The sequence below is a fragment of the Bolinopsis microptera genome, chromosome 1, assembly GCF_026151205.1.
Source record: "Bolinopsis microptera isolate Bmic1 chromosome 1, MBARI_Bmic_1.0, whole genome shotgun sequence".
Classification (NCBI taxonomy): Eukaryota; Metazoa; Ctenophora; class Tentaculata; order Lobata; family Bolinopsidae; genus Bolinopsis; species Bolinopsis microptera.
In genome coordinates, this window is record NC_087072.1 from 6,975,245 (window position 1) to 6,987,416 (window position 12,172).

General features: G+C 41.2%; 1 protein-coding gene across 2 annotated transcripts; it reads left to right on the forward strand.

Moving 5' to 3' along the window:
• Nucleotides 1–7,379: 7,379 nt before the first annotated feature.
• LOC134820526 (uncharacterized) lies at nt 7,380–12,136 on the forward strand. Of its 2 annotated transcripts, none has more exons than XM_063830966.1 (4): nt 7,380–7,534; nt 9,295–9,422; nt 9,777–9,896; nt 10,317–12,135. In XM_063830966.1, the coding sequence occupies exons 1-4, from the start codon at nt 7,475–7,477 to the stop codon at nt 11,728–11,730; spliced, it is 1,722 nt and encodes a 573-aa protein (XP_063687036.1). In that variant the 5' UTR covers nt 7,380–7,474; the 3' UTR covers nt 11,731–12,135. The 2 variants fall into 2 exon arrangements, with proteins under 2 accessions (XP_063687036.1, XP_063687027.1); XM_063830957.1 differs by lacking the exon at nt 7,380–7,534 and adding an exon at nt 8,101–9,131 and having other exon boundaries at nt 10,317–12,136.
• Nucleotides 12,137–12,172: the final 36 nt, after the last annotated feature.

Here is a 12,172-nt window from a genome sequence, read left to right on the forward strand (position 1 = left end):
ATACTGGACATGAGATGACGAAGTATCTTGAGCAGCACTTTATACCTCCACTTAGAACTTGATTAGTCACGAACAATAGAATCATTATAAATCAATACAATAAAAAATCTTGATCAATAAATGCCTAGCAGCACCAGACAGCAGCCGTGTACCTTTTTCGACTCCACGGAGTCCCTGATGGACTATTGTTTACTTTTGTTAATAATTTGACCGCAACCTTTCTTTCTCGAAACACAAATCCTACTGTACTTCATTACAGTATTAAGATAATATAAAGCAAATCATGTGAATATATGACTACGAAATAGATCTATAGACTTGTCCATAATATTTAATACCGTATTGATGGTTTTGAATTTTGTATATTGAATTTTAATGTGAAGCGTTTACTCCTCCCCCTCGGCAATTAATTAGAAAGTTAGATTAATGACAATAATTGCCAAATGACGTAGTAGATATAGATGTTCAATGTTGTAGAGTGATTTCAAGAGTAGTGGTCCACAGGGGCCCGAAAAAGCCGTACAGGCACTTGGGTCCTTATCCTTGTCACTAGTCCCAATTGGATTCACTTTACACAAAACATGAACGTTTACAATTTAGACGTACACATTGGCACGATATTTATTAGAAAGCAAACAGTATAAAATAATACGTGCGTGCGCGGCTTGAGCCGCGCCGCATAACAATTTATGCGTTTAGGGGCTGGAGTACGCGTGTTTACAGATTAATGAATTGTTGCATTGTAAATATTTAAAGTTGACGATATATTATGATTTAATAGTAAATTTTTCAAAGCTGGCTTTGGACTTAGGTAAAATTATAATTTATTTATTTAAAAGAAAAAACCACGGATAGTTTTAAATTTACATAGTCGTATAACTATAATCAAGTTAATCCTGTTTTCAAGAATGCGCGGCTTTGGCGGCCAGTTATTGACTTGTACATAAAATTGAATTTTAAATAGAAATGTGAATGTATTAAAATTTAAAACTTTCAAAACGGAGGCTTATAAATATTATTATATTATGATTGTAAAATAAAGGATAAAATTTTAAATTTGTTTCACTAAAATTTGTTTCACTCAGTTCTAGTTGACATTCCACTATATGAAAAGACCAGATCGCCACTTTAAATTCTTATTCCTTGAGAGAGAGAGAGAGAACCGGAACAGCGACCTCGTGAATCATCCTATTTAATCGCTTCACCCTCGCCACATTCGCTACTACTTCAATTATTGGGGTAAATGGACATTAACACTAAGTTATGAGATATGAGAGTTAAATTAATATTGTAGTCCTATTTAACCCAATTATTTTACAACCCTTTATTAACTTGTTTTAATTGGTTATCTTCCAGATACAAATTCGCATAAAATTCTGAAGTCCATAATTACAATAGAAATTACTGTCCTAAAAATGTATCCGTACAAAGAGAGTTTGGGTTTGAACTGTGCCCTGAGTGAGTCTCAAACCGGGAGGTATTCCATAATATCGGAACTTGAATTTCCATACTCTAGTTAAAAGGAGCCCATTATACGTAGTTAAATTAATACCATCACAATTTAATGAAATATAATAAATAAATAATCTCTAGAAGTCATGGAAAATTGGAGCATTAAATAGGCCGTTAAGTAAGTTGTCGTGCTGAAACCCGAGTACGCCTCTTAACAGCTAGGTAAACGCGATGTGCCTTGTAGGATGAAATCCTACTAGCTGACGCCATTCGCAGCTGTGCTGCTCGCTGTACGTCAGCGATCGAAATTTATACGCGTATCCCCCGTTAAGATGTGCCACTCGACGCGCCACACAATTTTTTTCGTTGCTCGTCGCACGTCGACGAACAACGAAGCTCGTTGCGACGCGCCGCGCAATGAGCTGCCAGGCTAGGACATCGTCCTGGTCCAACAAATTTTGGCGAGCGATTTTCTCCGAAAATTTAATGAGGGCGTCGACGTGCGACGAGCAACGAGAAAAATTGCGTGGCGCGTCGGGTGGCACATCTTAACGGGTGATACGCGTATAAATTTCGATCGCTGACGTACAGCGAACATCACAGCTGCGAGTGGCGTCAGCTAGTAGGATTTCATCCTACAATGCAAGGCACATCGCGTTCATTTAGCTAACCAGGTGCTTTCGCGCCGCTGCGGGCGCGCTTGTTCCACAATACAAGTCATTTCCGGCGGTCGCGCGCAACTGCAAGCGAGAGGGCTATAGTTAGAGCAACACATCGCGCCACAAGCCAAATATTTATCAACATCTTGACTAGCTACGCGGTCCTTTTCCGCATGCGCTCGCGCTGTGCTCAAAAATTGACGTCGTCAATCAATCAACATCAAGATTTTAGTTTTACAATTGACCTTTATTGTTTATGTCAAAAAATCTTTGAATTTTCAATCGGTGGTCGATGTTACCTGAGCCTGAGGACCTCAGGCTTCGTCCTTACTTCGTCACAGGACGATCGGAGCTCGAAGAGCGTAGAGAGTGCTGGCTGGCGTCGTCCTGTGATGGTCGACGTATTTTTGCTTGCTGGGATCCGGCCGAATGACGCCACATGCAACGTGTAGGGTAAAACTAAAAACGCTTCCCCATATGAGATAATATGACAAAAATTGTTTTGGTCACGTGACCAGTCAATGACATTGATATTTCGCTGCGGACGGTTTGGTGGAGGGTTAGGGTCAACGTTTATACATTATAGGGTCAAAGTTAGGACTAGAGTTGTACACTATTGACATTGTGAGGGTAATGGACAATGGTTAAGGTTTATCACTAGCGACCTTTTCATCTGACCACAATATTGCAAAATGCTATGTTGTATGTCACGTGACAAATTTAGCCGAGGGTCGGAAGACGGAGGTCGGAAGTAAGTGGACTCTGTTGGAGTCCGGCGGACTCCGAGCGGAGTCCGCCGAGCTGGCGGACTCCGCCAAGCTCCGCCGGACTCCGCCGGATTCAAGTCTGGCGGAGAGGTCCGGCGGAGTCCGCCAAGCACTCCGCCGGAGTCCGCGGCGGATCGGAGTCCGCCTAGTGGCTTAGTCCGCGGCGGACACTCCGCCGAGCCGCCGCGGAGCCGCTCGGAGTCCGCGGCGGACTTTAAAGTCCGCTCGGAGTCCGCTCGGCTCCGCTCGGAGTCCGCCAAAATGTACTCGAGTCCACTGTAAATACATTTTGGCGGAGCACCGCCGGAGTCCGCTCGGAGTCCGGCGGCTCCGCCGGAGTCCGCTCGAAGTCCGGCGGCTCCGCCGCGGACTCGACTCCGCGACGGATAGTGCCCCCTTCTCGAACATGGCGTGTGTACGAGAATTGATTGATTGAAATAAATTTTCGTGCACTTACAGAATGAATGGTTAATAATTTAATATATATGTAGACCAAGCTCTGTGCACGGGATGCTTCCTGGAAGAATCCAGTTCTTTTAGCGGGGCACCCTACCTAAAGCCAAATTGAGATATAATAATCATATTCCTAGGGAAATAATCAGAAATCGAATACCAATCCAATAATATGATTTATAGGAGTAGTAACCATATTTACTATGCAAAATGCCCCAACCTCATAGTGTAAATTTATATAAAATTCAAATTCCATACCACCACTAAACCCCAACAGTCAACACAACAGCCCAAGCAAAATTAAATAACTTCTTAAATATACCTTACTGTCATACTACAAATTAATTAAACATTTGAAATCTGTTAACCAGAGAATAAATTTCTAAACCTAATGCAAGTGAAATAATTTAGATGCAATAATGAATGCCTAAAGGGGCCTTACGAAGAAAATATAAGCTAAAAACATATATTTTTCGTAAGGCCCCTTCTCGAACATGGCGTGTACGAGAAGGTGCCTTGCGCGCACACATGTGCGCGCTTGTCACGTTTTTCGCGCGTTACTAACTAGTGGATAAGCGCATGTTGCAGACGTATTTTTAAAGATGGAACAAGATAGACCGACACGAGAACATGGATTTGGGTGCCCTCTGGGGATGCATTTTAGTAAAATCAACTCGACACTGTTCATGCAATGAAACTTAACCTAACCATCTTTGATCTTGACTGATTACTGAAATACTGACAGAATCTGATGACGTCACGATGACAAGAAAATGAATTTTTATTCTGCATATGATAGCATCAAATAAGAAGGCAAATGCAATGATGTCCGAGTTACCTTGCCACCTTTCAAAACGATTGGATTCGGTCGAGAGCATTTGCGGTGAACCTTTAAAAAGTGGAAGATGATAAGGGCCCAATAAGGGCATTGGGCAACCACTAAAACCTGGTTTTTGAAACTTTCTCATGACCATGTCGCAGAAATATCGATTCAGGGTGTTACATATGAGCCGCGCACTCGTGCGCGGCGGGTCATACAACGTATGACAAGGGTCCCCAGGTAATTTGAGGGGTGTGATTAACCTTAGACATGTGCGCGTACGTACTTGATATTCATAAACGTTTATTTCCTGTGAAAAGGCCCTGATGCACTGTGGGCCCGGTCGTCTAAATTTCTTCGAAGTAGCGCGCGCCGCTTTCTTCTCGAAATAGTAGCCCGATGCAACCGGCAAGCGCTACAAAGTAGTGCGCGCTTGGCAAGTTTATTAACAATGGACAAATTACGAATCACCCTGGCTTCCTTACATTCACCTAATATAATTAGTTCACCTAGCCATGAGTTATCATACATTGTATGACCCGCCGCGCACGGGTGCGCGGTTACTGGGCCGCGCTCAGCCTGTCATTCCGCCAAATATTTATTTGGTTATATATGTTAATGAACATAATAGCCTGGGGTCCTCAGGTAAGTGCGCGGCTCCCCTGTATCGTAGAAACTCTGCACCATAGTGAAACGACCGTGAGGGTCACGGCGTGATACAAGCCATGAGTCTACGCTTGATTCACGATGTCAATCCTTCGCAGCTCGGTGAGGCACAGTGGTGCATCTCGCCGATCTACCGAAGAGAAGCATTATTTGATGCGCGCGCGACCCAGTAGTGCATCGCGCTACAAAGTCTACGCGTACTGCGTGACGCGCTTGTTTCACAAGCGAGAGGGCTCTGGATTTGCTCTAACCAAAGCCCTCTCGCTTGCATGTTGCAGTAGCGCGCGACCGCCGAAGGCGGCACGGGAGTATATTATTCTACTTGTAAAACAAGCGCGTCACGCAGTACGCGTATACACATGGCTATGCTATGTGAAGCTCTGGATAGACTATAGAGCAATTTAATCAGTCCAGTAATGAGTTGTATCACGTGGTGACCCCCACGGTCGCTTCACTACGGTCACTTCACTATAGTCTTCGACGATACAGGGGGAGCTGCGCACTTCGTGCGCGGCGGGTCATACAACGTATGACAAGTAATGAGTAAGCATGAGCATAGGTGCTTTTTTATTGTACTACTGGGCGTGCACGCTACTGCAAGCGCGACCAGGGCTTTCCGCAATTTAGTTAGAACAACTCATGAATTGCTCTAACCAGAGCCCTCTCGCTTGCAGTAGCGCGCGACCGCCGTAGGCGCGTCACGCAGTACGCGTAGGCGCGTCACGCAGTACGCGTAGGCGCGTCACGCAGTACGCGTAGGCACATGGCTATGTGAAACTCATGAAGTCATGACATAAAATAAAATGTTATTAATAATTCAGCTGAGGAGGTATGATCGAGCAAAAAACTATTTTTGTCAAATAATACGCGCGCACGTACGTGACAGGCTTGCATAAAACGTTAATTTATAGTTATGGCGGGTGGGAGCTACTGCAAGCACAAAGGTCATGGTAAGAGCAATTCCAAATCTAATCGCGCCCATTTTTGAGTGTACAATGATCTATTTGTAGGTTTACAACCTACCAGGACGCGCGCCGAGTTGGACTCGTCGACGGTCCTGGAACAAATATTTTACGAGTATCACCCGTTAAATCTTCTTGCAACCTTCTGTAGATCGGCGAGATGCGAAGGATTGACATCGTGAATCAAATCTCCAATGTACAATGTACTTATGTCCATTGTTAATGTACTTGTCCAATGTACTTGTCCATTGTTAATGGACTAACCCGGCGCGTGCTTCTTCGTAGCACTTACCTCGAGAAGAATGCGGAGCGCACTACTCCAATATTTGTTTCCAAACCATACAGTCCTACTCCTGTCTTTCAAAATAAGGACCACGGGATGGATGATGATTAATCACTCTACACTCGACTGTCACGTGACTTTTTAAACACGTTCTCTTGGTGGCCCTGAATGACTATTCGAAATCATAGCCCTCTAATCTGATCCCAACCCTAACCCTAACCCAATCTTTAACAAAAGCATATGCTGAAACCCTAACCCTAACGAGAAATTAGACTAACTTCCGTATATGGTCATATCACGTGATCAAGACAGTTTTTCGCCAATATCTCGCTAGGGGAGCATTTTAACCCTATGTCATGGGGGGTGATTCGGAATCAGCGTCCGAAAATACATCGAACCATGATGGTCTCAACTGTCGGGGGGCCTTTTAGAAAAATTTCGAAGATCGACTGTAGAGTGATTTAGCACGCTCGCCACGGGATCGTGTGTATGTGGTATGGTAAATGCAAAATGGAGGTATAGTCAGTCATGATGGTCGGTGAAGTGGCAGCATAGTGGAAGTAGAGTTAAAGTGGCGTTTATCGTTTATCGTTTCAGAGTAGCTCCTGACCAAGTATCCGTATAACTATATTAATATGGGTTACTGTATCTTTCATTGTTTAAACTTACCGTCTCCGATTTTCATTTAAAGGGGGACAATAATAACAGATCAAAGAACACATTGTCATCGATGATCGAGAAATGAGAATATTACTAACAGTAATATAACAGATCACTGGGGATTAAAAAGCTGTGACCGCCTGTTGTCGTTATATCCGACATGAAGATTGAAGTGAATATTATTTAATGAAGATACTGTAGGTACAATTTAAAATTTGTAGCAGAATTCATATCATGTCAGCACAGCCGTGAGACGCCTAACAGTAACAATTATCGTGGTTTTGCAACTTATTGTCTAACTCAAGTTATTGATGTTCTTCCTCGCCGACGACCGTAACGTTTTATTCTATTTCAGTATTTCCGGGGAATGCCGACAGTCAAGTCAATAAAAAAATTGTCAGTTTTGAAATACCAATGATCTCAAGTAACAAGCACTATAAGTTAGCTACTTATCTAGTAGACAATGAATGTTGGTAAGCAGAAACGTAGACCTACGCATTTCTGCATTTTATAACTGCTTTGTAGTAATTGATAGCAATTTAACCGACATAATGGATAACTGTTAAACAAAAAGTAAGCGTTTAAAGTTAAAATTATGCCAGGAACGCATCACTAAGAAACTTTGTTTGCTTGAATTGGCTCCGTATTCACGTTTCAGTTCATTATACACTGCATGTGCAACGAACCTGTTAGTGTTACTATTTGCTGCTATTTTGGTCACGGGGCGTTTTAGAGATAAGGTCAGCGATAATATGCGCAGGATTGATAGCGAAGGAATCATGCAGCTCACCAAATCTTCATCTGGGACTCAGGTTAGATCATTTTCTCACAATTGAGAGTGAAAATATTTTCCCACGGCTTCTACTAATTCTAGAAGTCTGCAATGACAATCTAATACAATAAATGATTGATTATTGTCTACTATTAAATTTAAAACATCGTTACAAATAGCGACCATCCGTCAAAACATATCCGGGTAAGTAATCAAATCGTCTTGTTAATAATTTGCTTATCATTCGGTTATTCGGTGAATTTGTGCACAATTTCTCGAACTTCGATTTTAGTTCACAAATGTAAGTATTTAAATTCCTCGTTAAAATTTGTATCATATCTTCACAAAGAGTCTTGTCATGGCGAAATGAAAATAATTCCTTATTTGCCTTAGTCAAATAATTTTCTGCGGCCTCTTGATAAGTTATCAATTGTTAATCCAAGCAACGTGACTGCATACTTGCAGTTGTACTCATGTCTCCTGATTAAGTATATATCGCACTACAAGACTGCTCGGCTGTAGCCTTGTAAAGCTACGCTTCCATGTTACTTCTGATTACCTTGACTACAGATACTGTGCTTCACACGTGTTGTCTGCAGTCAAAGTGATTGTCCTTCAGCTGAAGCGTCATGCACTGCAGGTTGTGAGATGCGATCTATTTAAACGAGCTTTACGAGTTTCTTCGATAACTGACATCATTTGCATTGACATTGTTGAATTAGTTTAATTATAGTAGTTTAAGAAACTGTTGACGCATCTACAGCCCCATCAATAGACAGCTTTACTTGCTATTCATTATTAAATAGTACATCATGTATCATATTTGTGATGTCACGACACAGTTAAACTTGCGTACCTGATGGTTAAACTTCGAACCTATAAATCATCATGATCGATCAAATTTCACGTTATATTAAAGCGCTCCCTTTGGTTGCAATACCCAATACCCACAGTCTATATCATTCACATTGGTAATTTTATAGTTGCCATGGTTACCAATTTATTGAGGTTTAACGGCATAGGACTTCATGTCCTTGAATTACGAGAATTAATTATCACATAGCATGATTTTTCATTGTAAATCCATAAATTTAATTTTATTTGGCAAGATGTTTACCTGAATCGGTTGATAACAACCCGTTGATTACAGTATATTTTATTGACGCTTCATAGCGAATAGACTGGACTCAGACAGTTTGCTACGTGATCCTCACTTTTTACCACATCACCATTGTTTTAGAAATAACTTTAACTACTTCAAGTTAAATGTACGTGCTTCAAATTTAACGTCAACAATCGTGATGTTGAAGTGAACTGTGAATGTTTGTCCTCTAGAGACTTGCCACCTTGCCGAGATGATTGGAAATGACGAAAGTTTTTAAGCGGCATTTTTAGTTCTACACGTTACGGTCAACATGGATTTCATATGAGCTGTAGTTCTTTATAGTATTAATTTTCCAGCGAGTTTCAATGTTGTGTCCTTGATGATGCGTTCAATCTCGAGAGAGCGATCAGCCGTACGAAGTTCACGTAACTTCGAGGGCTTCCAGCAAAATCAAGTTCCGCACAGTTTCAATCAAAGGTTACAGAGCTTAAAAGGGTTTGAACACCTTCTGCACCGATTTGAACCAAGAAAGGCAAGTTTCTTCCTCGAACCTTCTTGCCTGGGATATTAATCTCCCTCTTTTTGCTCGATATAATCTTAGTATCCGTGCAGTAATAACCTAGGATTCAAATGAGAAAACTAAGTGAGTATTGAGTTTTCAAATCTGATCTAATTTAACACCGTTTCCCTTTCAGCCCGCCCTTCCTCCAGTAATCAAGCCCGTTGAGAGACAGAAATACTCCTGCGATGAGCTCCAACAGTTCATCAGGTTCTTCCCATCTCATTTTACTCTCGGACTTCCAGGATCTTCTCTGAGATTCAGGTAACCACATACTGGCCACGTGGCATCTTTGTACAGTAAAAAGTTTAAGTGTGTGGTAAATTTGCCGGCTTTCAGTCGGACAGTGGTCAATGCTAACTTTTTATGTGACCACCAAGTAGCCAAGTCTGATCTATTCACTATTGTACTTTTACTTCTTAATTCCAAGTTAACTTTTACTTTTTAAGTCTTAAATTTAAATCATCTGTTGCCAGACCAGAGACCTATTATCATGTGATTTCCTTTACGTTTTTACTTAATATAATATTCCTGTGGCCTGTATGCAAGCACATGTCGCATGGTTTCCTGTATGAATAACTAACCACGTTTTACTTAGTTTAATCTCCCAATTTGCAGGCACATCTTAGACGAGGTCATCCTGGCTCTTCACTCCATTCCACCAAAGTACAGGATACCCCAATACAATCTGCTAGGGTTTCTCTTCGCGTGTCAAGGGAATTACAGTTATGCTTTCAGGTAATTTTCTTACTTTGACTTTAAATAATAGCTATTCATTATTCAATTTATAAATCCTAAAACTGAACAATACACGTCTTTACAAAACAATAATTGAAATTAAACTTCGGGATGAAAGTTTACCACATTACTGCAATTCTCATTCACAAACTGCTTGATTAATTCATGCAGAAAATCTAAAACGTTTGCCAAGCATTTGAACAAAGCACCTGTACCTGCATTACTAAATAATAAAATGGTTATAAACGGATACTATGATAGAACTTAGTAAATAATAAAATAGTTATGAACGGATACTATTATATTTACTAAATAAAATAATGGTTATGATAACTATGATAACTATGATAACTATGATAAATATGATAACTATGATAACTACATTATATATGATAGTTACTGTATCTGATAACATTTCAGATATTTCCACGAGGTGTCAGCCCTCCAGGAGAACAACATTATCAGCATAGCAAACCAGGCACACTGTTACCTCCGCCAGAACCTTCCAGAAAAAGCACACGAATGTCTCCAGAAACTTATAAATCTGACCTCCTCGGCGGACTTTCTACAGATCACCAAGGAGAGTATTTACATGAGTGAAGCTAAGACTAACCTCGGGTACGCTTATCATGTATTTGGACTGAATAATGCTGCTAAAAGGATGTACGAATCAGCTCTCAAGTACAACAATACTAATCTAAATGCTAACTTTGGGTTAGCAGCGACCCTCCTTGCTATTTCGTACCATGAAAATCGTTCCAGAAAGGACTTCTACCTAAAGGTTGCAGCAAATCTCATCAACATTGTCCTTCTGAGCGAGCCCGGCTTTCTACCAGCAACTATCATGTTGCTGACAATCAAAGCTGAGAACAAAGCTTACACTGATGAACTCTTAGACTCCCAAATAAGTTCATTCCTCAAAGAACACGAGTCCTCATTAAACGCTAAAACATACCGGGATCTTGCTAAAATCAAAATAGCAAGAAATGACTATGAGAATGATCTGGGTGCAATAAGCCTTCTTGAGCAGTCACTGGAGATGTCCCCCACATCGGAGGCGTATCATCTCCTAGGGAAGGCTCAATACCTGAAGTGGTACAAAGACTCCAAGAAGAGGAAGACCTTTGTGAAGAGATCCCTGACTCTGGCTATCAAATCAGCAGGTATGGATCTGACCAAGTTGCCCGACCTCACAGAAGACATGGAAACAGACAAGATTAAAGATTTACCATCTGCCGTCAGTTTAGCTACTGTAGGACCCGGGGTTCTGAAAACTAACAATATGGGAGAAACGGAGATGTTGGAGTTTGTTCGGAGCCACTTTGAAAACGCTGCTAAAAAGTGCTACAATTCTAACCTGGAGACGTTGTTAGAACTGGGCATAGTGTGCGGTAAGCTGGAGGACTTCTCAAAGGCCAAGGAGCTGCTCAAAAGAGCCATTACCTCTGAAGACACGTCTATCCAAGAGAGAGGTTACCGATACTTGGCAATATTTGATAAAAAAACAGACGTGCGGGTTACAGAGACCTACTTCAGTGAGTGCATATCTCGGCAGCACTTTGTGAAGTTGACAGACAACGAGAAGGAAGAGTTCTGGCAGAAAGTCTACTCTCATGCAGAAGGAGTCCTTGTTGAGAAGGGACACCAAAAAGCCTTCCCCTGGATAAGAGACATGGTCGAGGCTGACTACCACAAAGCTGATATCCTGGTTGAATTGTACAACAAGCAGTCTCCGCAGTCTATGATAGGATTGAATGGGGAACTCCCTGAAGGTGGTGGTAAGAAGCTCAGCTCAGTACAGGCAAGAAAACAATCAAAATCGAGGATGAGGTGATTCGTATAAATAAAATACTATCTGATGAAGTTGAACATGATAAAACAAACTGATAGAACAAACAAATTATCTGAAATATGGAATGAGCAATAATGGACGTGAATCAGTGGAAGCCACCCCCATTCAAATTGCGTTTACCTGCGAAACTGTGCTGTTCAATTACATTATAATTAACTTGTAATTACCACAGTGTTTAAGATTAATATGTCATGTGGGTTGGGTGATGCTGTACTTGAGGGTACACCAAAAGAGAGATAAGACGTCATTAATATTCATATTAAATCTTTAGATCTACATTAATCACGAGACTATACGCCTGTATATGATGATACGATGTATTATATCAAAGAAATTACAGCACTATATTCTGAGGAATGTCAACGATTTGCAATGTTAGTTTTTATTAAATTGTGGTTTCTTTTTGTGATTGAGTGACTAAATT

Excerpts from the sequence above, each read along its gene's own strand:
- LOC134820526 (XM_063830957.1), top strand. The coding sequence starts at position 8,979 with ATGATGCGTTCAATCTCGAGAGAGCGATCAGCCGTACGAAGTTCACGT. Across the intron at positions 9,423-9,776 it reads GGATCTTCTCTGAGATTCAG|GCACATCTTAGACGAGGTCA; the intron begins GTAACCACATAC and ends CCCAATTTGCAG. Across the intron at positions 9,897-10,316 it reads AATTACAGTTATGCTTTCAG|ATATTTCCACGAGGTGTCAG; the intron begins GTAATTTTCTTA and ends ATAACATTTCAG.